Raw genomic sequence first — 27,883 nt, 5'->3', positions numbered from 1 at the left:
TAAGAAGAAGAAATGAAAAGGTGAATGAAAGTACCTACAATTTCTTGCTACATGCTATACAGCTGCGTTACTGGAGAACAGAAAGACAGTTCTTGAGTGATAATGATCAGGCGTTCTGCTCCATCACTTCAAAAAGTGATGAAAACCACAAGACAGTGCACAGTCTCCAAACGGTAGACAGGTATAATTAATTTTTACAGCTAGATTCTTTTTTAATTATCAGAAAACTTATTAAGGGACTTCTTTTTATGAATTCATTATAGTATTAGCTGATGTAACATTTTCCTTGTAAACAATTTAGGAACTGAAGTTATTGAGTGGCAGTAAAGATGTTTTGGCAAGCATTACCGTATAGTCCCCTTGGTTAGAGCAGGGTATCCTGTGCATTCAGCATTGTCAACAGTATTCTTCAGTATAGGTCAGGTAATATGTAACTTGAGGGAAGTACTGCTGTTTTCGTAATTGAGGAGCAGTAATGAGAAACGACGTTTTATACTGTAATTACAATGAACAAATGACATATTGTCCAGTTGTATTCTTAAGGCGTCTATAGAATGATCTTGTAATTGCCTTTGCATTTGACTCTCCCAAAACACAGTAAATCAGGGGTCCTCAAACTTTTTAACCAGGGGGCCGGCGCGCAGATGCAGTGGCAGGCAGTCATCTGCGGCTGCTTGGTTGCCCCCCCCCAACCCCCAGCAGGGGTGGGTGGGGGGGTGGGTGGGGGGTGGGGTGGGTGTGTGCGTGTGTGCGTGCGTGCGTGCGTGTGTGCGTGTGTGTCTCTGTAAATACCGGGGGCCGGATTGAGGACCCTGGGGGGCTGTATCCGGCCTGCGGGACATAGTTTGAGGACCCCTGCAGTAAATAGTCTTTCTGTTCTTTCTACCAGTTATTCACACATCTCTGGTTTGTAAATGTTACGTAAAATATCACCTGCAGAAGTAACCAAAGGATTTGGCTCTTTAAGATCATTATTAGTGATGAGGGTTTTCTTGCATGCTGTTGGTCTGTGAACTGCACCTTTGATAGTCATCTTACGGCTGCATGGATATTTAAACCTTCCTTTGGTTCATCTGCACATTCTAGGATCTAAGGGGAAAAATAGGACAGAGGTGGAGAATCACAGCGGGGCTTGCAGTTAGAAGTGGTGTCTGTATATTCCTGACAGCTGAGCGGTAAGCACCTTCCACCCACTCTCACACACAAACACCATTAAGATAAGCAAAACATTGCCAGGGTCTACTACTCTACCTAATGAGGACAAGTATCACCAAGAAACGTGCTCAGAAGCATACTAGGAATTACGATGTGTGCCCCAACTACATATTTTAGGAAGCTCATTGCAGCAAATTTCTGTCTTCTCGCATGTTGCAAATCTTGCCCAGCTGCACGTACCTTAGGTACCTGGGCAACTGTGTGAGTAACGCCAGTTCTCCACCATGGAACTGGTATCACCGCTACGCAGCCTTGGTGTTCTCACTTTAATTCCTGTGCAAACAACTGACATAGTAGCAAATGCAGAACAATGAAGCCTGGTATACAAGCTGAAAAACTACTAGGAATAATAATAATAGAAGGTAAACTGTTAAGAAGGAAAAGTAGGATTATTGGGGCTTCTTTAAGTATGTGCTGGCACAGAGGGATGGGGCGGGGCAACCAAGCGCCTTGCGGGACCGGTGCGCCTCGGCCAGCCCCGCCGGGCCCGCACGGTGCCCGGAGAGGCCTCAGCACGGCTGCGCCAGCCCCTGCGCCCCCGGCAGCGCCGCCCCCTCGCGGCCGCAGCTGCCCGGGCCCGCTCCCCGCCGGGGTCCGGTGCCGCAGGACCCGGCTCCCCGCTCCATGGCCGTGACAGCGGCGGTGTACCATCAGCCGAGCCCCCTGCTGCGGTCGGAGTACGGGGCAGCGCTCCCGCATGCAGAGGAGCGGCCAGCCGGCCCCCCGCCCCCGGCCGCTGTCTCCCTCAGCTCGGGGGAAGCGGCGGGCTCCGCGGCCCCGGTTCCGTACCGCGACATGGCCGCCCCCGCGGCACTCCGGCGTGGCAGCCGGCCCCTAACCCCGCCCACCGCCGGCCGTCCCGGCTGACTTGTGTCCGTACAATAAGATGGCGGCCACCTCTCGCCGACCCCTGCACGAGGCCAGAAGGCGGCGCTGCGGCCGTAAAGTAGTGCCCGCTTCCCGATACCCAGCTGTCGCAAACCGGTGAATGGCTCTGGAGAGGGACCGGGGGGGGTGGGGGACACGAGCCTGGGATTGTGGCACGGGGGGGCGGCGGCGCTAGCGGCGACGGCTCCGCTTCCTCCTCCTGCCCCCGGGGAAGCGCTGCCTGCCGGCGAGGGGAGGGCAAGATGGATCCCAACAGGATCATCCAGGCTCTGAAGGGCACCATAGACCCCAAGCTGCGCATCGCCGCCGAGAACGAGCTCAATCAGGTGAGGGGGCGGCCTGCCCCGGCCGGGACCCGCCGGCAGCCTGCCCCGCCCCCGCCCCGCCGCGCCTCACCCCGGCCGCCGCGCGGCACGGGGGCGCCCGGCCCCGCCGCCAGGGGCGGGGTGCGCCCCCTCCGCGCCGGGGCGCCGCCACCGCCCGGCCGCCTGCTCCGCTCGGCCGCCCGCTCCGCTCGGCAGCGCGGCGCCGTGAGGCGGGGGTCGCCGCGCCGCCGCCCTCCCCGTGCGCGGGTTGCGGGCCGGGCCGGGGGCGGCGGCGTCCCCCGGCGGAGCGGGCCCTTCCGCGCCGGCTGTCAGCGGCCGCCCCGCCGCGCCGCTGGCCCGGGCGCTCGGCAGGGCCGGGCGGGGACGGCCTGGCAGTGGGACCCCCGGCCGGGCTCTGCCGGCTACCGCAGCCTCCGGGTGGCGGCGGGGAGCGCGGCCGCGGTGCGCGGCGGGCGGGCTGGGTGCCCGCACGGGGCTGCGTGCAGCGTTGCAGGAGCGGGGCGCGCCGCAGCGGAGCGGGGCCGTGTCCCCTCGCCGTGGCCCGCGCGGTGGCGGTGCGGGACGGGACGGCGCTGCTCGCCCCCCGCGCTGCTCGCCCTGGCTCCCGCAGGCGGCAGGTAGCAGTGGCGCTCCGGGGTTCGTTTCGTCCCCTTCAGCACCGTGCCAAGTACAACTTGGAGGAAGGCACGTTAGGCTTTCACGGGTAGTATTTGTCACAGCACCCCACGGTTAGTGCAGCGGCAGCACCCGCTGAATCAGAACGGTGACCATAGTCTGAGCTTGGACGCTTGAGAAAAGAGACGGTTCCCTTGCACAGCATGAGTAAAGCTTTAACCTCTACACTTGGATGGAGTATGTGATCATCAGGACATGGATTTCATGAGAATCGGCTGTCAGGAATTACTGCTGCTTCAGGATTGCTCCTCCGGCTTAATTTTCTATTTAGGCAACTTAAAACTCCTGAATTAGATAGAGCTAATCCTTGCTTTAGCAATTGGCAAGTTCCTTTAGTAAATCAGTGGATTAAGTACTGGACATTGAGAATGTTCTTGGGGATAGTTAGATAAAAATGCAAACCTCTTTTTCTTTATTTGGCATAGTTACTTTAAAAATTCATCGGTACCTATTTTTATCCTTGCTGTTAAGGACTGAGAGTGAAATTGCAAATATTTGTTAGCAGCCTGTTGTGCAGGAGTCAAAACTACTGTGATAAACTGCTGTGTGTTTGGCAGGCTCAGAACAAAGAGGCAGCCGTCTGGATTCCTGGGTCCTACTCCTCATTATGTCGGTTTAACATCACCAAAAAGTACTGTGAAGCTCAGGAAGAGTTCTGAAAGCATTTTAAGATCGAGACCTGTAAAATGTTTTAAGTTTAAGGGATGGATAATGCACTTCTCATGAAAGACTCAGGTTTTTGATTCAAGAGTGTAAGTGTATTTATTGAGAACAGGTGGAGACACAGATTTTTATTTAAAATAGCTGACACGTTTTCTCTTCGCTGTTAAAAAGAATGAATCTTGAAGACATACCTATTATTGTGTAGGCTTCCTGTTACTCAGTGAAGCATGATGTATCTGACTGACATAACGTACTGAAGCAGTGCTGGGTTTGACATGACTCTTTGGATGAGTGGAACAAAAGTGCTCCTGGGGAATGTGGCTTAACCTGGGTCTGTGACATCTTGAAAGCTTTCAGTGCTTTGAAGCAAGACTTCAAAGCGACACACCAGACTCCCATGTATCTAATGATAATGTTGACATGTCACTGTGTTCCTGTAAGTACTGGAGTCCAGATGCTGTTCTAGCATTTATCTTGTTCTAGCGAAGGAACAAATCCACCAACCATATAGAAAAAACTCCAACAGTATGTACTTGGAGTGGTAATAGAACACTTGACTGAACAGAACAGGGCTCACCTGTTTCTTCTGTGCAGTACTTAAAGTGATGCTGCTCATCGTACATACTAATGGGTATTGAGGTAAAACTTAACTTGTGTTAGCCCACCTGTGGTGTACATTTGCTTTCAAGTTTGAATGTAGATAGTGACAGGAGCTTCCCAGAGAGTATAAATCCTACTAGTCCACCAATACAGCACCTCTGCATAGGCACCTCATTGCTTGTACCAATACAGCGAGTCCTTCAGAACAATATAATAGTCCCAACTCCCTAATTTGCTTGCAACATAGAGTGTAGGGAATGGAGTTAAAACAAATGAAAGCTTGCTCACCTGTAAAAAGCCCCAGCATGTTTGAAAATGCCTCTTTCTCTTCTGTATGTTCCTGAACCTGTGTAAAGATAGAGCTAAGTCAGTGAAGTTGCTTTCTGCCTTTTGGGTTAACATCTAACTGCATTCAGAAATGGAATCAAGATTCCTTATTTTATTTTTTCCCCTTACTGCATTTATTGGAAGGCTGTTTGTGAATTTTCTTCCTCACACAGCTAGGAACAAGTGTTGGTTTCCAGCTGAAATTAGTTTACAGTCCATTTATATCCGTTTGTGCCAGTCTTACTTCTTAACCAGAATAGGTTTCTTGGTACCCTCCCTGACATATTTGTCAAAGGCTAATGCTTACCGGCCTGTTTTCCTAGCCTCAACAGACTATATTTCCCTTGCCTTATCATAAAAGTGAATTTATGAAATTAGTAATAGGTGAGCATAGCTCTTCTCTGTGCTCATTTCCTTTTGAATTAATCTTTTGTGTGCAATCTCATAATTTGTGTTTGCAGCATTCCAGAAAGTCTCGCACTGAATGCCACCAATACCTCATTTGATACATCCTAAAACTACAATTACCTTCTTTGTGTCCAATGTCTACATATTTCTTCTCACTGAGTATACAGAGGTCCTTTTATCTTGTGGTTGTTCCTTTCTAAGAAACTTCAAACTTTTAGGAGAAATTCCTGTCATCCTTGAGTGCATACTGTGTACTTTGTCCTGTTACCCTACTCCATTTTTGTTGGTGCAGTTCTAAAGATCATTCAATTCTTTGTAGGATTTTTCTGATCTTTCTCCTTGGATGATGCATGCCACTTCTGAGTCATCAACAAACTTCACTTCTCTCAGTGACCTGAACACAAATGTAAATGTGGGATTTGTCAGGAATGTGATTCTTGATAAACTGAAGCAGTAAATTCCTGCCAGGTCAGCAATCTCTATCATGTAACTGCTGTCATTTCCCCTTTAGCCTGTTGATTTTATAAGTGTACACATCTTTCCATACCCCTCTGTTTTTTTCATGTGTCCCTCATTTTTTTCTTCAGCTGTCAAATCAGAACCAGCGTGCACTTCGTGATCATATTAATCAATCATACTGTACTTACTAGAACAGTCAATTGTCATACCAATTTCTGTGCACCTTTCTTTGGTATCTGTTCTAGGCTGTTACTGTTAGGTCTGCCTCATGGACTTCAGGAGCTTTTGCTGGTTTTAATTTTAATTTTTTTTTAATGGCTAAATTCTGCTTTCACGTGCCAGTTCTTAGAATGTTGTGGAATATACTGTCTGATTATGTGAACACACAAAGTCATTCTGATACCAGTTCGGTTAGGGTTACCATACAGTTTTAATGCATTTATCTTCATTGGCTCAACCTGCTGTAGTAGATCTCTTTGGCCTGTAACAAAGGGGAAAATAGGAACACAATTGCAGAAATACAGCTGTTTCTTTAAATGTTGAGAAGGAGCTGCAGAATTTGGCTTTGACAGGAACTGAGTAGCAGTGCTGGAAGAAGAGAAAGAAGTGTGAGAAGATTGCCCAAAAGCCCAAGAGTCCAGAATGAAGTTGGGCTTCCTTCAGCATCTTCCACATGTTCGTTGAGGTAGTAGGCAGGGGTCTTAAGGCCACTCTGAAAGTGAAATGAGTACCTCATGTTACCTAGGGGAAGGAATCTCAGATATTTATATTGAAGACCAGTTTAATAAGGAAGTTGACTTGCATGATTAGAAGGTCTGTGGAAAGCGGGGTTTGTTTGAGACTGGATGAATCTGGCGGCAGAACCCACAGAGGGAAGAAGCTCATGTAGGTTCTTGCACATGCTTCTTTTCACTCTCTACAAAATCATTGTGTTTTCCCTTCCCCAAACAATACCTTTATGTGTAGACAGGGAAAGGAGAAAGTGTCTTTTGAAGTTCTGATTTGTTTTAATAACTGTCTGTGACTGACAGTGTAAAAAACAAGAGAGAAAATACTATTAACAACTGCAAAAATATTCCCGAGTGTGACACTGATGGAATTTCTAAGTAACAGATTTTCAGTGCACAGCAAAGTGAAAATAAAACTTTGTAAACCAGATAGTTAAGCATTCAGATCAAATGTATGTAAACCTTAAAATAATCCTTGTAAACAGTTAATTGCATATGTATTCAAGGTACAGACTTCCGTGTGTTCGTCTTTGCAAATAGAGATGTAGTGCCTTGCTATTTCAGCAATTTTTATGTGCCATACTTGGATTCAGAGGTGCAGAGAATGAGATATTTACTGCTGGTGAAGAAGGATGGTCTTAGCTTTCCTTGCAGAACCTGAGGGAAGACCCCAGTTTTCCATATCCATTGTCCTAGATTGTTCTGTTGTTCTGCAGGGGAAGAAGCACCTTCCAGTGCCATTCTGCACTGAACCACTGTGGTTGCCATGAGCGCAGTGGTAAGGTTACTGACAAATGTGGTTATGGAGCAGTTGCTTGCTGTAGGCTTTAAACGCAACAGCAAGCAAGACACAAGAACGCTGCTTCCTGAAATGAGTTCAGTAGTATATAATATATGATAACCTGAAAACAAAACTGGAATGTTAGATGTGAAAAGTGTTTGATTCAGCAGGATTCACTAGGGGATTTTTAAACTATATTTTTCCTGCTTAATCTCTCACTGCATTCTAGTCCTTTACATGTGACAGCGTTCATCTTGTTTTTCAGTGGCCCATCTGAGGCTTTCTTGAGTCTCATCTGTTCTATATCTAATCAAATAGAAGAGGAAATAAGCAAAAAATGATGTTTTCTCAGTTTTTTTGAAGACTGGAACTGTGATGTTGAAGTGGGAAGGAATACATGTTAGGCCAAAGGTGAAAGGACAGAGTGCAGAAAGCTGTGCAGCTGCGGAGCCCACCCTTAGACAGCAGACACAGGTGGAATAAGATGCGTGGGAACATATGCATCTCTTCTCCATTGCTGTAAACTTACCCAGGTGTATCTTACCAATGCTGTACGCCTCTCCCAGTTTAGCTGCTACCTTGCACATTGCTCTATCCCATCCCCTTAATCTCAATGGAGGCAAAATGAGATTTAGTTGGTTTTTAGCATAAATGCTCTGATCTGTGATCCATGCAAGAGCAGACAGTGTATGTTTTACACAGCTTTAAAATAATAGTTCTGTGTAAGTACTCAGTGAAAGTTTATTTTCTAAAACTTTTACTTTCTCCTTCAAAATAAATATATGCCCCCATCAACTGGCACCTTCACAGAAAGTTTTACCAGATCGCAACTTGTGAATTCAAGGCAATGTAATTATTCACAGACTGCACAAAGCAGCATGCTGTTACGGGAGTTGCACTGAAGGCCTTGTTTCAGCCATCTGGTGCCTCCCTGCGGCTCCTGGGCATGGCTCTTCAAAATCAGCAGATAGCTTTCCGTTCCTTCTGTGGGATTGACGATATTCCTGCTCTCCCTCCATCAGGTGCAGCTATAATGATATAAATGTCTTGCTGAACTCATCCAGCTCTGAGGTCTCTTCCTTGTCTCTTTCCATTTACACAGTGCACACGTGACACTTGGTCTGCACCTGCTCACGTGATACATACAGCTTTACTTGTTGGTGTCCAGGAGCCTGTTGTATGGTTTCCTGAGCAAGGCAGGGGGAGGAAACATCCCAAGATCACAATTAGCGTGCCGACTAAACCAGCGAGAATGTGCTGGTATAGGAAAAATGTTGCTGCATACAGCTTTTCAGTAAGTCCTCTGTTCTAAAAATTGCAAGCGGCGTGTAGTTTGTTGCTGCATAAGTGAGCAGGATGGTATTTGAGCTTCAAAAATACAACAGAATCAGGTGTCTTGTTTCTAAACTGGGCACACAATCTCTGTTCATCTCTACAGTGTTCATGTTTCTGATAATGAGTAGAAAACAAAGCTATGTAGAAGTGTGAATTATGATAATGACAGCAGTACGGAGTACAGGGATTTAGTGGGAGCTTGATAATGTGTCCCTGTGATCTTTAGGGGTGTTGGTATGTAAAGCGTAAAGAAACCCTCATAGCAGTGTGCTGGTAGGGATGAGGCCCCCTCAGAGACACTGTGCATACCTTCTGCTTAATGTGTCTTTTGTCACTCCAGGCACTTGCCGAGAGGATTTGCTGTGCAGGCCAAATAACCGTATTTGTATATATACTGGCAAAACTTCAGGGACAGCAGCTGTATCCCAGCATAAGTGGTACCAATAAAGCTTCCTGGAGAAGCGGTGACTTTAATATAGAATCAGGAAAAGCTGTTTGCGCAGGGAAAAGGACATTATTTATACTGTTATCACTGTCCACCCAAATGTGATACTGGTAGGATTACTGCAGGAAAACAACAACAAAACAACAACTCCCCAGAAGGTTGCATTCTTAAATCAGTGTGTTTATAGTAGTAAAATCTGTATGTAGATTGGGTCTGAGAACAGCACATTGATGTTTTTTAGAAGAAAAAGGATGATCAAGAGTTCATGTACATTTTTGGTTTCCTGTGCTGTTGGGATTTCCCATGCTTTCCTTATGTACGTGGGAGTCGGGTGTTGAGTGCTGGAGGATGCTGCAGCCCCTGTCAGAACCCACCAACACTGTACAGGTTCTCTCCAGTAGCAACTGAAGGGCAAGCTTTGCACTCCAGGATACTCAATTAAAAGGTTATCTTTGGAATCCAGTGTGCTTTAACCAGTTGGCGTTGAAAGATGGTATTTCAGCATGTCCATAGATGAGTGGAGTTTCCTGTGCTGTCTGTTACAGCTTTTACTTTATTTGGAGCATTTCTTATGGATAATTAAAGTTTACAGAGAAGGGAATTGCAGGAAAGTATGCTTTTGATTTGCCATTACTGCTTTTATCTGAGATCTCAGATTACTCTATAAACATCAAATGAGTCTCTGAGCACAGAGTAGGTTAGCATTCCACTATCATTATAATCAGTAAAATGAGGGCCAGAAAGTTAAGTGATTTGGTAAAATTATTGAATGATAGTGTTGTGATGCAGCTGCTACATGTAGGCAGCACAAAAGCAATGTAATTTTGCATCATTATGGAAATGTTAGATCAATGAACTGGATACATGAAGAGCAGAATTTACTTCTTTCACAGCTTTCAAACGAGGCAAAGTTTACGGGAGGGTGTAGTTTACTTGTACTTAAAGCATAGCTCTGGAAACAACCACAGAGCTGCCAGGCATAATCTAGTTAGAAAGAAATACTATAAAAGGTGAAATAAAGAAAGCTTCTGCCATCTAGCCCCAGTAAACATCTCTTTTTGAACATAAAGCATATGGATCTAAGTGATGAAAGATCTGACCTACTAGTAATGAGTGATGTTGCCAAGGCTTAGCCGTAACTGCACCATGCTGAGTCAACAATTCTTCACATTGGAGGACCCCTGTTGAATGACAGCAGTATAATGCTATCAGATTTTCACATCTTTTAAATCTGGCGTGCTTTGCTCAGAGGTTCAGTGAGCATTGTTTTCTCTTTGAAATTCTTGAGCTGCGTGGCTGATGTAGTGTTTGAAAAGTTCCCAGGAAGGCTGTGGGTTTTGAAATGTTATCTGTCTATGCTTGATTTTAATTAAAAATGGTTATTCCACTGTGTTTCCTCAGTTTTTATTTTTTTCTTAAGAAGCAGTATACATCTAGTTCTTTAAAAGGTAGCTGTATAATATGTGGCTAATGCAGTTGCTGCTTACACTTGAAAATAATTTTAAATGGTTTTCTTAATCTCTTCAAAGTTCAGTATTGCTATTATACCACAATCTATTTTGCAAATAAATGGTATCTATTGATGAAGCATGCCAAAATTCATTTGACCTATGAAGCTAAGTTAAATAATTCAAAGACAAATCTGTAATGCTTCTCACTATGCATTCTCAGAATTATTTAAATATTTACTATCACTAATGTCTAATAGAAAGCCTTGTGATTCCATCACTACTTACTCCACCCAAGTGCTGTTATATGCTCAGCTTTTACAAGTAATTACTAGGATTGCTGTAGATCTGGGCAAATCCAAGTGCTAAAACCTTTCATACTTGATGAGGAGAATCAAAGAACACTGTAAAATCCTTAGTATGTATTTCTTAATCAGCTTTTGGTAGTACAGTCTTCTTTAAATGTAGTGATTTGCTAACTGTGTTTTATATGTATTTCAGTCCTATAAGATCATCAATTTTGCTCCAAGTCTACTGCAAATCATAGTATCAGATCAAGTTGAATTTCCAGTGCGTCAAGCAGGTGAGAGAAATTCCTTGTTTCGTTTTCTTTTGATAGAAAGTCAGTCTGTTAGTTTGACGGAGTATTGAGCTGTTGCAATGTAAGTTCATGTTTGTTCTGAATGTGGAAATGAAAAGGGTCTCTCTTTGCCATTTCTTTCGTACATGAGGGCCAGATAAAACCAAGGGCATAGGGTAGAGTCCTGCTTTGGCTTCCCTGTGTTTCTAGTGATCCCTGCTGGATTGCTGTGATACTGATATGAAAAGGGAATGATTTCTGCTCAAAACTGAGTACGCAGGGAGCCTTAGGTATTCTTTCTCCTGGTGGTGAAGAAGTAGTGATGCCAAGAGAAGTGGGAATTTAAAAAAAGTGGATCTCATTTGAGTACATGTTTCTATTTGAAACCCTTTTCCTAGAAAAATGAAGTTTCTAAAAACCGACCCCCCCCACAATTCCCTAGGTCAGTGGTAGCCACGTGTGCTTAATCGGTATCTGTGGTGTCTGCTTACAAAAGTAGATGTGAAGGAATGTCACATAACTGATAAGTTATAAATTTATAGTCTGAGCATGTCTAGAAAGGTTGCCCAACTGTGTGTGTGAGTTCAGGTATGGTGATGCAGTTAACTATAGGATATACATTTGTGTAAGATCAGATTCTAAATTCTCATAATCCATTTTAACTACTCAAATATTTTTGTCAGACACAGAAAATATTCAGCTTTTTCAAGAAATCGATCTTTCTGTTCACAGCTCTTTTTATCCTATGGAACAACATTTCCCATAGAAGCACTGTTGGGTTTTTTTGTACAGATCCCATTAATCCCCTGAGTGTGTTGGGGCATGCTGACATATGCTGTTTGTCATGCTGGCATTTATTTTTTCAAAGATAATCCAACTTTGTATGGCATTGTTAAACTCCGCTGCGGTAAAGCTTGATGCTTAATCTGGACTCCATAAGATCATTTTTATAAATTAATGTCTCATTTCAGTACCATTCGGGGGGTGTGGGGGTGTGGGCGGGGAAGTATGTAGAACATAATTTTTGGTTTTTTTTGTTTTTGTTTTTCCAGAGCAGAGGTATAAAATAGAAAAGTAAAGTCAACAGGTTTCCCTGGGAATATTTTAAAAGCCAAGAATTTGTATAACAACAAGATCTATGGGCAGTGTAAATTAAAGTCTTGGGCTGGTCTTTCTGGACCTGTTTCTTGTCTGAATATTCTGGCACGTCATAGACAAAGAAGTGTTTTTCCTCTTGTTGCTATAAAATACTTTACAAACTGCATATTTTCATACTTTGCAATTTGTCATCACCAAGAGAAATGATTGTACCCAAGGATATTTTATTTATACTTTAAAGCCCTAGCTAGTAATCAACCAAAGTAGTACAGGGATAAGAGTTTATTAAGAACATTTCTTTAATGTTTTACACCATATTTCATGTTTTGTAAAGAATGCCTACTGGCATTTTAGTACTAAGGCGTAAATGCTGCTTTATTTTCAGTTGAAGATTAACTTTATTTTTCATGGTTTTTCATGTGAGACAGAAGGGAACAATTCTAAGGGATTATGAGAAATCCTAATAGTGAGATAAAGCTTAGGGAATTCACAACAAACATTTTGTTTGAATAGAACGTAAGCCACATGCCAGTTTCACACGGGGCATTTCCCCAAGCAGAGTGGCCCACCTGCCTGTACAGTGATTTGTTTACACGAGCCTTCCAAAATTTCACTTACTGAGCTTGAGTAGTTGTTTTAGGGATGAGCAAAAATGCAGATAAGTAGAATTTTGTTTGCTTGTTTAGAACGATGGAATATTATGTCCATATAGAATAATAAAGAGGGTACCCAATAGAAGCTGACTGAAATACTACTCTGTTCTGTTTAGAATCACACACTTGAACCTGACCTTGTGTGGAATCATAAAAAAATAGTTTTCTGACGCAGCTGTGCTTAGTACCTATAATTGTTAAGAACTCATGCAATGGTTTTCAGTTGTCTTTTCAATTCTGTTCTACTTTCAACTGTACTACAGGTTGAGCGCAGAGTAATGTGGAGGTGTGTTAGACTTAAGTTATTATTTCCTCAATGTTTTTACTTAGCTGCCATTTACCTGAAGAACATGGTGACACAGTACTGGCCGGATCGTGAACCACCTCCTGGAGAAGCAGTATTTCCATTCAACATTCATGAAAATGATCGTCAGCAGATTCGTGATAACATTGTGGAAGGAATAATCCGTTCTCCTGACTTAGTGAGGTATCTTATACAGTGTAGAGATATTTCTATAGCTCAAGTTTTCAGACCTACCAGTCTTGATGCAGTTAACATGAAAACCTCAAGTTTCTTGGGAGGTGAAGCAAGTGCTTACTTTGAAAATGTAATAATAATAAATTTTAACATATTTATGTGCACTTGTTTTCCAGAAATGTAGTAACCAGGCTAAAAGCCCTGTGATGTGATTTATCCTCTTATGGTGTTTAAAGTGTCTTACAACACTTGCTGTAGTGACAGCCTGTCTACTTGGCTGGTTCACGGCAGATAGCATAGAGGGCTATCTGCGATAAGAATTAACCATTCAGAGAAATACTGCCCAAGATCTGTTTTCTTTTTTTTTTTGTAGGCCTTTTGTCAATTACTTCTGCAATTTTTATATGTAATCCCAGTATTTAAAATGTGTATTAGCATTCTTGGTTTTAAGATGTTAAAGAATGAAGAAATGCTGTTCTCTTTTTGCTGGAAGAATGGTTCAGACTCACAGCATACTACAGGCTATGATTGTTCACTACTTTAATTAAAGTGAGGCTGATAGGATGGGATTAGGCTGTAGTGTATAGATGTTCATCTTTGAAAAACAGAAGAAAATCCTCTTCTCTCTTCCTCCTCCTGTCCACCAGCTAGGTGCCCAAATATGTCATCTTTTGTCAGTAGTCATATCCGGAAGAGGAGTGATTGACTACAGATTGAAATGGGGATTAGAGAAAACACTTTAAAAAGTAATGAAACACCAGAATGCATTAGCTATAGCTTTGCTGTCACTGGAGATCTTTATGAATAGATAAGACAAACACCTGCCAGGAATGCTTGGGATATAAATGGTCCTGTACCAAGACAAGAAAATGAACTAAACCATTGTTTCCAGTTCAGCTTTTCTAACACACTGAATGCAATGATCAGTATCTCCACTGAAAGAGATAGGTGCTCCTTGCCAAGGCTATGCTGCCAGGTAAGGCAGCTTGTGTTCTTTCTGTGATAATGTAGTAAAGGCATGTTGTTTTCCCCTGCTATCATGTCATAAATACCAAGGCTAAATTTATACAAAAGAATGCAAAATAATGCAAGTTTGAAGAGTGTTTTGCAAACTAGTCCAGGCATCGTTTCATAACCTGATATTCAAAATGTCCTGACATTGCAATGACAATCTGCATCTAAAAGGATTGTTGAAAACCCTGGGACAATCACCTGGAATAAAGTACAGACAGGGTTTCTAAATACTGGCTAAACTTGTAGATTTGACAGAGGTTAAAAAACTCCCAAGAAACTTTATTGGAACAAGCCTGATGTTGTAATACTGATCTTTTTCACTGTTTGCTTGTGAGATTAAGGGGGGAGGAGGAACCAAACTGGCAACAAGCACAGACTCCGAAGGCTTGAGGGGGAAGGTAGGTTTGTAGGAAGCTAAAAGGCTTGGTAGGTGGAGGGCCCCTTTTTGAACTGCTATGCAATAGTGGCTAGTTATGTAATGGACTGCAAGAGGGTACCCAAGGAAAACTAAATGTAGAAGAACCAATATTTTCTGCAGATTTTTGATTCCTTAGCCAAACCAAGAGTATTACAGTTTCTAGTTCAGTGCCGCTCAACTTTTTTAGTCACACTTCGCTAGGCAATTAACAATCTTGTCTTGCCTCACCATTGTGAATGGCATCTAAAGGTGCATGGAGGGAAAGGAATAGTAAGATGTTTTTACACAGTTGACTCTGCCACATGCTTCAGAGGTTCAGAAAGTGCTATTCTAGAAGATCCCAGGAAAACTGTAATTTCATGAGGAACCTCTGGCTTGGATTATAACACCGACCAATACTGTTTAATAAAAATGTACGAATTTGTGATTTTGTGGTTGCTTTTGACCTCATAAGCATGTAGAGGTATCAACATTCATTTTCAAAGTACAAAGCTAGCTGGTTTCTTGAGCAATCGATTGTTTTCAAATATTGCCTGGTAGATTTGGAGAGGAGGGAGGAAAGGAGGAAGGTACCTAAAATGTCCTGAAATCAGTTTCTTCCTTAAAATTAAATCCACTGGGATTTTTTGCCTTGTTGTTCCTCTGCTGCTTCTCAAAACTCTTTCAGTGCTGTCAAAATATGTGTGATACTTACAATGTAATAAGTATATTGTGGCCAATCAACCAAGACTTGGGATCTATCCTTTAATATTAGACACTATGACTTGATCTTATTTACTTACAATGTATTTCTTTTTGCCTCCCGCCGTAGAGCCCAGCTGACGATGTGCCTCCGTGCTATCATTAAACATGACTTTCCTGGCCATTGGACAGCTGTGGTAGACAAGATAGGCTACTACCTGCAGTCTCAGAACAGTGGGAGTTGGCTTGGGAGCCTCCTGTGCCTGTATCAGCTGGTGAAGACTTATGAGTAAGTTGATGTCCATCAGTAGATGAGGAATCAGTACTTTTAGTCTTAGCTGATTACTGGGAATAACATTCTTAAGAGCACTGGCAGTTCTACAAGGAATTTGGATAGAAAATGGCAATTAATAATTGTCATATGTTTCCTTTCCTGCAAATAAATGAAAGCTATTCATCATCTTTATATCAACACTGAATTGAAAGCAGAGATGCCAGCAATAATCTGTATGAATTTACTGATGTATTTCTCTCGAGGCTTTGTACTTTTGATCTGACTTAATCCACCTGTGAAAAATTTCTTAAATGTTTGTAACTTCTTTTGTTTGAAAATTCCCCAAATGCTGGTTATACGAATATGAATTATTTGTTACTTCTATATCCTGTTACATATTGTTACCTGTACCATCCTCCTGATAGTCTAAATCCACAAAACGTAAATTAGAAGTGCAGTGAAATTTCACTCATTTAAAAAAAGATATTATTGGTTGTTATGTATGAATGTTATAAACCACACAAAAGAAATCTAAACAGAGAAAGAGAGAATCTTTAACTAATAAAGGAACTGTCTTTCCCTTTCAATGGCTGTTCACTCCTATTTGTTCAGCACCCAACCTGGGTTTAGCATTGGTATGAATGTCAGAGGAATTCAGCTCCCTGCTCCTGTGAGCTGACAATTCAGTAGTAAAGAACATTAGTTCTTCCTGCCAATAGCTGCATTTATATAAGGTAACATTTGCTGGATTTCATTTCTGTATTTACAGGTTAGGGAATTTGCACAAATTGTTGAGGTGGGGGCTAGAGGAGGGGAGAGTGAATGAGTGAGTGCTGGATTTTTTTATTTTATTTTATTTTTTAAGGTACAGAAATTAAATTGCTGGTGCGGAATAAGCATTAGAATCTTCAGTGTGTAGATCCTGGACCAACATTTTTGTTTCCTTTGCAGATACAAAAAAGCAGAGGAGCGAGATCCTCTCATAGCAGCAATGCAAATATTTTTGCCTCGGATCCAGCAGCAGATGATCCAGCTTCTGCCTGATAACTCTCATTATTCTGTACTGCTTCAGAAACAAATCTTAAAAATCTTCTATGCTCTTGTTCAGGTTGGCATCTATGTAGAGGAAAACCTAAACTTTTGCTTTGCTGGGCACAATGACCCCCTTCAGTACACTCGTGGGTGTGATTGTGTAAGAATACCAGTTTGGATGGGAAAAGTCATGTACAATAAACAGTTTTTATAAAAATGTGATCTTTATAGATTTTTCTGCTTCAAAACTGGTCATGTGATCCCCCAGATTAAATTTTTAATGAACCAAGGTATTTCTGCACGTCCTATTTGTAAGCTTACTGGAGAAATGTTCCTATTTTTATGAAGTTACACATAACCTGATATAAATAGCGTGAGCATCTAGACTGTGCTAGTTGGCCTCTGAAAGTGTCAGTAGTGGATATAGTGGTACAGTTGTCAAATAACGCACTTCAGTAGGTGGCATTTGTTGTTATCTTCTGAAGATCTAGCAGAAATTATTTATTGATGCACATGCATTGTACAGGGATGTGTTTGGCTTTTACAGGGATGAGTTTGGTGAGGAAGTACTTTTAGAGAATGGGAAACAAAACAAGATCCTACATAAGGCGTAGCCTGAAAATTATTACTGCGGGTTAAAAAGTTAAAGTAGTTTGCTATTAGATGGGGGGGCAGATTAAAAAGATCCCAAGATCCTATTTTGCTTTTCAATAGCTTGCCTGAATGTTGTCACTTTGCTTTGGATTTTTATAGAGAAGTCAGATTTACTAGATAGTAGCTAGGTAGTAATTAGGAGTACATTTCACTTACTAAAATACTATTGGTTTACCCAAACCCTATAATGTAGATGCTACTGTGGTCCCTAAAAGTTAGCTGGGCTATTGTGAAAGAAGAGGAAGAAATATACCAAGGAACTTTCCTTAAACAGTTGCCTGCCCAGAAATTCCTCTGTAAATTGTACCAAGGAGGGAGCAATTAGAGTAGTATTGATTATCTAACCTAATTAGCCTTAATTTTCCTTAAAACCTCATCTTTCTCAGAATGTAACTACTGTAGAAACATCTTTTACCTTTTTCAGAGAAAATTTGTATTGCGTGACTGTGGGTTTTCTTCTTGTTTCAGTATGCGTTGCCGCTCCAGTTGGTGAATAACCAGACTATGACTCAGTGGATGGAGATCTTCCGTACTATCATTGACAGAAATGTCCCTCCAGTAAGTTTTAGTTTTGTAAAGACCTTTGATACTTGGGTGTTGACATTTGAGGAACAGTCAATGTGAAGATATTCTAAGTGTTCCATTTTTTAAGGTGTTACCTATGTAAGATTCTTATCCTTGTAATAAGTGGCATTTCTGACGGAAATGCAGGAAGATCATGTAAGCTGTCAGAATTCATTGTCTGAGGTAGTGACACCATGTAAACTCTGATCTGGGATATTTTGCAAGTTTCCAAGTATTTTAGCCAGCTTGTTTTAAACAGGAAACAAAAGGTCATCACAATCCTGTCATTTGTCTCCATTACTCTTTTTCTTTCATCTATCCTTAATGTTTCTTGAAGAACAAATTAAAAATAGTAATATAAAAATAGACAAAAAAAGAGCAAAATAAAAAAAGTAAATTCTTGTTTGTGTGTGTACAACATTAACTGGCATTTCCTAAGTGTTTTAGAAATTTATTTCACAACCTCAACATTCTTATAATAGCTTTTGCATTAATATATGGTTAGGATGTGTATATTTGTTTTAAGCCAGAGTGCATGCCACCATGTAGTATTCAAGTATATCTGACAGTTTCGGGTTTTTAAATATGCATAGTTTTGAAAATTGAAGTACAGGCATTGTACAAGTATTGAACATATATGGGTACATCGACTAATTAAGATATTTGAAAGTTCGTGAATGTTACATAGCTGGTAACAATCAAAGCTTTAGTCAGTGCTGTGCATTTGTATTAGTTTACTTGGTAAGGAATATTTAAGTCATCATTTATCTCAACAATACATGGCTAATTTAAAATAAATGTATTTATTTATAGGAGACTTTGCAGATTGACGAAGATGATAGACCGGAGCTGGTGTGGTGGAAATGCAAGAAGTGGGCACTGCATATTGTAGCTCGTCTTTTTGAACGGTAAAAAACCAACAAAATGATAAAAAACTAAATTTGGATTACAAATCTGTAATGTTACTTGAGGTGCAATTAGACAAGACAGTTCAGTTGATTTAACAGCCCATGGTCACCAAAAAGGTGTTCCTGCTGCTGTCCTCTGCTTTTCACCAGCACAGGCTGTTCTGAGCTCTTAGTGAAATCGTTTGACTAAGATGGCAAGAAACTAGCCCCACTGGAAAAGTACAGGGTCTTTTATTTTGGTTTGTTGTGTTGCTTTTTTTTTTTTTACTACATTCAGCTACAAGTCCTTATATTCTCAAATGTAAAGGCAGGGGAAGATTTGAAGATAAATCCATAAACGTGGAAGTTATAGAGCTTGTAACTAAAAGGCAGCTATATTTACTTGACTTTAGTATTGTAGTTTATGATAATCTGAGAAAAGGGAAATGGGGCATTATAAGGGAAATAATGGCTTAGAAGGAACCTGTGGGAAAGGATACTTTTGGAGATGGAAGACTACTCAAGGTCCTTTGTGTTTTGGAAAGTACTGTGTTACTGTAACAGAAGTTACAGTAGACTTCTCACAATGTAAATATCTGTGTCCTCTTCTTTTCAAAGGTATGGAAGTCCTGGAAATGTAACTAAAGAATACTTTGAATTCTCAGACTTCTTTTTAAAAACATATGCTGTGGGCATACAACAGGTAAGTACAGTTCATTTGGTTCTGAATGAAATCATTTTCTCTGAAGAAACGTATTTTCAGCAGTATGCTTGTACTGCAGTTCATTCATTAAACAAAAATGAACAACGTCAGGCAGGATTCCTTTTAGTGATTGAGAAGCGCAAGACAAGTGCTGATAAAACAGTATTATCATCATATATAAGCATTCTAGATATATCTGAGAGAAAAAAACTATAGATGCAGAGGCCTCATGTCATAGAAGGGTGTTTTTTTCAGACCAGTCTTTAGTAAGTGCTTTTGCTGCAAACAACTTAGGCACAGTAATGTAATGACACTGTTGTATTTCAAGGAGATACAGACAGATTAGAAGGTGTCTGGAGAACAGTAATAGAAGTTACTTTATATCTAGAAAGCATATTTTATGAAAATATAGCATAAATTTGTAGTTTGCAAGGAAATTCTTTTGGGTGGGGAATGCTAATTATTTGTGAATAACATGGTGTTGTGGACACAGTTCAGTTCTGATAAAATTGCATAGAAGAAAGGCAATTTCTGTCAGAGTTCTCTTAGTTCTCTGCCAGCTCCGCTGTAGGCTCCTGGGAACGTGGGCTTCCAGCATCTCCCGGGTTTGGTGGAATGGCTATAGCTACTGGGTGCCTGAAAGCACTGAGAGTGCTGACTCCCAGGCTTGGATGTTTTTGGCACAGCTCCTCCTCATTCAGCCTGCCATATACTGGATGACTAGGAGCAGTAGTTGCCAGGCTTTTGGCTCAGCTAAAGCTCTTGGGTGTCCAGGCTTTGGGTTACAAATTCCAAACAGACTCCTAAGAAGCCAGGAGAATGCAGTACACTCTCCTGCTCATGATTCTGGGCTCTTGATTCCCTTTGGCCTGTAAACCTTGAAACCATCTGGGAATGCTGTTTTTTCATGTGACAAGTGTTTGGATAATGTGTATTTCCAGAATATGTGGCTCCTCAGCATGCTGCCAGATGAAATATCCCTGACGTGACATCTGCAGCCATCTTACAGCTTAAATTTCCAGTGTCTTTGATGCAGGATGCCAGGCTGTTGTTGTCATTTCAAGTCAAATTTAAACTAGATTTCAAAATACCAGGGTTGTCCGCAAAAAAAAGCCCACCAACTTTTCTCCATCCAGTTTGACAACAGAATTGTTTATCCCTTAGCATATTAATTTTGTGTAAATATGTAAATATTAAGAATGAAGGAGAGGAATGGTTGTGGTGAGGCTGTAAGCATTAATTGAAAAGGGGAACAGTCTAATATCTATTCCAAAATCCTTGCAATGTTTAAGTCCTTAGTGGAAAAATAGACTCCCATGGGCAGTTATCATTTGAAATACTTAAAAGTTTGTCTAAGAGATTAGGCTATGTAGCAGAGGGAGCAGTTTAGCTTTCAAGTTAAATGGACTGGACAATCTGCACATTTCTTCCATTTCTGCTCTTAAATGCTGATTTGTCACATTTTTTTGCAGACCAGTAAGAATTCTACCGTGAATATTACATTACTAAGCCTTCATTAGTTATTCATCAGTTGTTAAGTGCTGACAGTGTGGTAGAGTCTATATGAGATGTAGACAATTCTTGCCCAAGGAGCGTATCGTATAAAAGACTTGAGATCAGACTTAGTATTCCTAATAAAAGAGTTAGGTTCACAATAAGATTTGTTATAATCTTATGAAGAATTATGAAGCAGAATTGTCCTTCTGAAAAGACGTGATTCAATGTTTTGTTATGTAGTGCCCTTGATTTTTACTGTTATTCATGTACATGCCAGTTCTTACACTTATTGACACATAAGAGTACATCTGCCATTAGTGCAGATTAGTGGCTTTGCACTGTAGGTTTTTCTTAGTGCAGCAAGCCTTTATACCAAGGAAGCTTTGTGTGATGGAGTTTGTGGCAGCATGCTAGGCGATACTATCTGATGTTTACAATAGGTAATTGAAGTTAAGGGTTTTGCATCTCTTCTGATTCACAGATCTAAACGGTAACCTATTCTTCTTTTCTAGTTTAGTATTTCTATTCTTATCACTGTTCTTCCAAAGTAATTTGTTGTCTTTGGGGGCCTGTCATTAAAAAATTAATACAGACACCACTAACAGATCTAGAAGCCAACCAGTCTGAAAATATCACTGTGTCTTTTCCTTATCTGTTCCAAATTTTGCTGAGGCTTGTGTAAACTGTGAGCCTGTGAACATTGCAGTATATCTTTGGCTTACAATCACAAGGGATCACATGGTAGGGCTAATAGTAAAGGTAGACATGTACATGAATGCTTGCAGGATTTGATCCTTAACATTTATGTGATCTCTGTTTTCTGGATCAAAGGCGTTTCAGTGATTACTAACAGTAGAACCTCTGCTATAAAACTAATTATTCTGTCCATGTACATTCACTGAAGAGGTGGACTGCATGTCTATGTGTGAGAATTTTCGGTCTTTATTTAAAAATATCAATTTATTTCTTTAGGTTCTCTTAAGAATCTTAGACCAATACAGGCAAAAAGACTATGTTGCGCCACGTGTTCTTCAGCAAACGTTAAATTATCTGAACCAGGGGGTTATTCACTCTGTAACATGGAAGCAAATGAAGCCACACATACAGGTCAGTGCACAAAACCCAGTCACAAACACTGCATGTCATCAGCGTGGTTAAAATAACTCCAAAACCCCCACCAGTTCTGCAGTTTTAAAGAATGTTTCGTGAATCTTTGATGCAGCAGTCGATCTGGGCAAAAAATAGCATTTATACATTAATGCAGTTAATTTTATTGGTATTATGACTACCTTTTATTGCAGATATTGTAACCTCAATTAAGGAATCTGTTCTATAAGTTCTTTATTTTTATTTTTGAAGTCTGCCAGACAGTCATAATGTTCTGGCTTTTATTAGTTGCTAGTGTTCAGAATTGTCTATAGATTTGGAAATTCAGAATTGATTGTCATGCAAAGAGAACATCGACTATAAGGTATTGAACTCTGTGTTAAGGACATGCTTCATAAGTGAACTAAGAACAAGTGAAATGTTATTTTTATGCTTTTATTTTTTCATGTCATAAGCTCCCTTGCTGTAGTTAATTAATCCCATGACTGTTAGGAGGAAGGACTCTGAAATCCATTCTCATGTTAAGTGTTGCATAGGTGAGATCCTTCTGCAGAATACGATGTTCTGCTGTTCACAGACGATGTATGTCTTGAAGTGTATTTTGCATGGTACTGTATTATTATAAATATATAATTATTGATGTGTAGGAATGTTGCAGAAGGGAAGTATGTATATTGTAAGTTTATTTCTGATAGCCAAAATAAAAGAGCACTGATTAAAAGAATTTTACTTTTCAGAAAAGTAGGTTGAGTAAATTAGTGTATAGTGGAGGGAAACTGTACTGGAATTTGATTTTATGTGTGCTTATGTGTATTTGACTTCTCTAATATTAGACTATAACAGAAGAAGTGATATTCTCTCTAATGTGCTACAAAGATGAGGATGAAGAGCTCTGGCAAGAGGATCCATATGAATATATCCGAATGAAATTCGGTAAATGTTTGTGTTTAACGTTTATTTTTTTGCTTTCATTGTAACTGTACACTATAGTCCCAATTCACAGCATGGCCACTGTAATGTCTCTGTCTTCACCAGTGTCCTGAACAATAGGAAGAAGAAAATTTGGTTCTTAAATCTCACCAATCTGTAGTTAAAAGAAGGCGGCAGATCAAGTGAGTTTTGGCCACTTGGCTGGTAGCTTTAAACTAAATGATTATCTTAACTTTTTTTCCTACTTCACATGTGCACAGTGCAGCCCAAATAGATTGGCATGCTCACTTTTTAATGCCAGTTTCAGAATCCAGAATTGCAGTGTGCCAGCTGCCTGCAAGTTCTTGCAGCTCTCGCTTTGACCAGAAGAGGCCTGACTTGCTCTTTCCCTATTGAAAATTGTTAGTCTTCAGCATTTTGTTACCAATTATTATTATTGAATTGTAAGACAATTAGATATATGTATTCTTTCAAAGATGTAGTGCAAAAATCTTTGGAATATCACATAGAACCATATTATGAATAATTACTGTTACGAAAAGAGTCATGTCACTGAAAAAGAGAAGGATGCTTTTAAAATACAGCAGTTTTAGCAGAAAACTCCTGTAAGCCAGGCACCATGGAGATATGTAGCATTTGGTAAACTTCCAGTTAGTTGATTTGGGATTCACATATGAGAAAACAGAATTTAAATTTTCACAGAAAAATCTTGGAGAGTTGTTATGCAAAAAAATTAATCATGATACAGTGTTGGTCACTGGGGCACAAACACATTGCTGATTTTTGGTTCTTTCTGTGTAAATAGTGAATCCTATTTTATATATAGTTGAAACAGTTAAATACAGATCTAAATTGTATTGTGCAAGGTAAAAAACCCTTCAAGCATATAAGTACATTAATTTGAAGTTTAGTGAAGCACATTTTGGTTTGGAACAAGAATTCCAGTAGTCTGGTAGTATTTCTTAATCATTATTTATCTTCAAGTTCTCAGGAAAAGTTAGTGTGTAACTTTAACCACATTTTAACATTATGTTTTTAGATCTTTTTATTTGATTTGTGTAGGGACATTTGGATTAGAACATGTTTGGCAGAACAGATTTTTTTTTTCAAGATATAAATTGTATTTTCAATGTGATTAAAGGAGGTTTACTTGTAATGAATGAAGCTAAAAAAGCTTCAACTTTCAGCAGATTTAAAACTACCCCAGATCCAAGTACTTTTTACATACAAAAAGTTTCCCATGAGGTTTTAATAATATCAAGCCAAAAATGTGTACATATGGTACACAGATGGTGCTGGAATGTATTGTTGTTCTTCCTATAGTGGTTTTAATTAAAAAAAAGCCAGGATTTTTCATCCCTTAAATACCTGTTTTCAAAAGAATTAATGAATAAATAATGCGTTCCTAATAAAGGCAATGATGAGCCGTCAGCAGATTTGGAAGGAAAGAAGTAAATGTTTTCATAAGCTATGTGACATAAGCTTGGGTCTTACTCTTTAACCATGAAGTGAAGACCACTGTGTCAATAGTTTTGAAGTTAAATATTCACTCTGATTTTGTGATATACCACAAACAAAATGGTTTATAAAAACTTTATTGGTATGCCATTCAGAAAAGGAGTATCTTTTTTACCTTTTTTTTTTCCCCCAATTTGTTAGATGTATTTGAGGATTACGCATCCACTACAACAGCAGCACAGAATCTCCTTTATACTGCTGCAAAGAAGAGAAAAGAGGTATGGAACTAGTGTTTTTTAATTATGTGAAGTTTTCTTAACAATGTCATTTTCCCTCAAATTTGAAGATGCTATGGGAAGCTAGTCTTGAAAAATCTACTTGCTAATACATAGTCAAATGCTTTTCTGGCTGAGTGCTATTAATTATGGGAGAATTAAAATATGTGTGTATGTATAAATAAATAAATAAGTGGATTCCTCTTGCAGCTTTACAATTATCCTGCCAGATATGAACTGAGTTGGAATAGACGTACTGGTATTTTCCAGAGTTTACAAACAGCCTCTGTCATGGCTGTTCTGAGCTTCCCAAATTAGCAGGAGGAAAAGAGAACCTGATCTTTATTAATTTTCACTGATACTATTTAAAATCCTGTTGACAGCAATGAAATTAACAAGAACAAAATCAATTTCATAGTTACTTTTTAAATGAGGGCATAGCTTTGCTGTAGATCTTTCTGTACTTAGTGATCTGTGCAGGAGTATCCAGCCAAGCCCTGGAAAGCACACAACAGTTTGCTAAAACTGCCAACTTTTTTCTGGGTACCATTTTAACATCCAGTAAACATGTAACTCTGTTTCCAGATGGATCTTCAGAGAAGAGCATAGTCAGATGGAATAGCCTATGACCTTTCCACTGCTTTATTGTCAAAAACGTCCTTGCCCACTGACCTTCTCATTTTCGTAATTTGTACTGAGATTGTCAAAATGTCATAATATCTGAAAAGCACATAGTGGGTGTGGAAATGACAATAAACAATTGGTTTTGTGAAGAAACCTTTCTAAGTCTAGTCAACTGTAGAAGTTACTGCCAAAATCAATAGATTAAAATAAATTTATGAGGGTTTTGTCCAAGGTGTTCTTGAATATGTATTATGTTCATACGTACATATACACACATGTATGTATTTATATATGTGTGACACAAGACAGAAGAGAAGTTAAGGGAAAAAAATGGTGAGGTACTGTGTGAGCCTCTTGCCTTTTCATTACCTTTTTTGATTTGCCTCAAGACAACAATAAAAATATCTTACTTACTATTACTAATGTGAGATTTCAAGGAGATTGTTTGACAAGTTTGGCTGAAAAGTTTAAAAAGAAATCTTCTCAGTTTTAACTATGGAAAGATGTTACATGTAGTACCTCACAGTTGCTTTGGCCAAGAAAAAATTTCTACTTTAAGTTAAAAACATTATATGAATTTTTTTAACAATGCTATTAAAATAATTTGACAAAAGGAGATTGTGTGTTTTCTGTCTTCTGTAGGTATTACCAAAAATGATGGCTTATTGCTACCAGATTCTGACAGAGCCAAACATTGATCCAAGGAAAAAAGATGGAGCTTTGCACGTTATAGGATCCCTAGCAGATATTTTACTGAAGGTAAGTGGGTAAAGAAGTGAAAAAGGTTAGTAGTTCTTATTATCAACTGCCGTTTCTGATAAAGTTGTAGCTTATAAAGTATGGCTAGCCTTTGGCCATGTTTATGAAGTCTGCAGAGAGATTGTACTGTGCAATAAGAATCTGTTTCTTAAAAATATTAACATTCTTTCCTGGGTTTTATATTCCCATTTTATATGCAGATTTGTCTTCTCAGGTTGCTCCAAAGCTCCGTTTGTTTGCTACAGAACAGTCCCCTGGTCCTCTCCTGCTTTCCTTGTGAAATGGAAGGGTGTTAAAAAAGCAAACATGCATTCCATCAATAACATTGCTTATGATTCTTCAGCAAACTCCTCAAACAGCCTGTGCTATTGTGGGCTGCTTCTGGTTCCAGAAAAATGTTTACTTAACATGTTGCAGGAATGTGTTGTCTAGCTTTCCAGCTTTCTTACCCTACAATGTGTGGCTTTAAGTCTTATTTCATCAGCCAGTTGGGAGTTTTGAAAATAACTGGAAAGAGCATAGAGTTTCTATTCTTCCTCCATTTTTTTATGGACAGTACCTCAGAATTTTGATTATTTTTCTGGAATTTGAGTACACGTTTAATCCACACTGTTGCTGTCTAATGTAATATAAATTACGGTTTCCTTTACGCATCTGTAGACGATGGAGTCTAAAGTATGCCCCCTCCATGTCAAAAGTTATTGCCAAAAAGTTACCACTTTTAGCCTGAGAATAGCACCGTTGTGCTGGAGGCTTCCTTTTAGAAGTAGTTTATTTTATTTTATGTATGAGTTTTCTGTGCAGGATATGTCTTCATGTTACAAGCAACATCTTAAAAACATCTACCATCTATTTTTTACCAATGTACCAATCTGTGATCTGATCTGAAATCCTGAAACATCAGTAACTTTTGTGGAAATTTTGTAGATTACGTTGGATTGTAAATGCCCTCCTTCATGCCGGAGTATAACAGTGAAAGAGAACATTGTGTTGTGAGGAGCCTTTCATCTTGACTTGGGGGTTTCTAAACCTGAGGAAATAAAAAGGATTTATTCCAGCATACCACTCTTATTTGAAATTTTCAGTCTTGAAACATGAGGTTATAATATACATTGTAAAAAAAGTAATAATCGCTGAACACTGCAGACTCCTCTCAACTCTGAATATTTTGTGTTTGGGATTTGGCAGAATGAAAAATTCCATTAACTGTTTCTGTGTAAAATACTTGATTTGTGCTTTCTGGCTGGTGAGCTGACTGAGATAATAGATTGCAAGGAGCTCGTAGACACAGCGATCCTGCCTTAACCACCTGGCTTTCCATAGTGGCTCCAGTTTAATGCCTGCAAAACTTTGACCTGTGTGCACAAGGGAAAATTCTTTTCCCTTTGTGGTTTTTCTCTGCTCAGTTCTTCATTTGCCTCTCTGAGGGCAGGGGAATCGGTGTGGGAAAAAATTATGTATGCATTGGTGAAGTAGTAGTGTGATCACCTAAGTTATATTTTGTATTGAGTGTCCCCTTTCACCCTCTTCCTATCTCAGCCACTGAATCATTCCTTTAGATGGTAACAGCATATACCTTTTCTAGTATCCTGGGGCTGTAAGTGCCCGGGTGGTCCCAAGTCTCTATGCTGATGGTCCTGGCTTCCTGTGAATATCTTGGGGTTGGCCAAGGTTGTAATAATTAAGGATAATTTTCATCAAATATCCTTCTCCAGCCAAGGAGATTTCTATCACAAAGGAATTAGCTTAGTCTATTAAGAAACACACAAAAAATTGAAGTTACTGTTGTTACTTTTGATGCTTATAGTAACAGTAGGTCATTTGAAACTCATATATGTTCCATACTAAGCTTATATTTATCTTCAGGCATGTATGTACTCCTTTGTAGGAAGAATGGAG

At 40.0% G+C, this 27,883-nt stretch overlaps 1 protein-coding gene across 4 annotated transcripts in view; it reads left to right on the top strand.

The window, feature by feature from the left end:
• The first annotated feature begins 819 nt into the window (after positions 1-819).
• IPO8 (importin 8) overlaps positions 820-27,883 on the top strand; it is a 52,152-nt gene continuing 25,088 nt past the window's right edge. Inside the window, exons 1-12 of one of the 4 annotated variants that reach the window (XM_080393550.1) lie at positions 820-2,199; positions 10,800-10,881; positions 12,960-13,116; positions 15,351-15,509; positions 16,446-16,602; positions 17,649-17,738; positions 18,558-18,652; positions 19,250-19,334; positions 21,804-21,938; positions 22,772-22,871; positions 24,528-24,604; positions 25,868-25,984. In XM_080393550.1, coding sequence (XP_080249676.1) covers positions 12,980-13,116; positions 15,351-15,509; positions 16,446-16,602; positions 17,649-17,738; positions 18,558-18,652; positions 19,250-19,334; positions 21,804-21,938; positions 22,772-22,871; positions 24,528-24,604; positions 25,868-25,984 — 1,152 coding nt within the window. In that variant the 5' untranslated portion in view covers positions 820-2,199; positions 10,800-10,881; positions 12,960-12,979. The other 3 variants (XM_080393548.1, XM_080393551.1, XM_080393549.1) reach the window with 3 other exon arrangements.

This window comes from Falco punctatus, assembly GCF_963210335.1.
Source record: "Falco punctatus genome assembly, chromosome: 6".
Classification (NCBI taxonomy): domain Eukaryota; kingdom Metazoa; phylum Chordata; class Aves; order Falconiformes; family Falconidae; genus Falco; species Falco punctatus.
The sequence above is the reverse complement of the archived record's forward strand: the minus strand, read 5'-3'. Positions and strand labels throughout refer to the sequence as shown.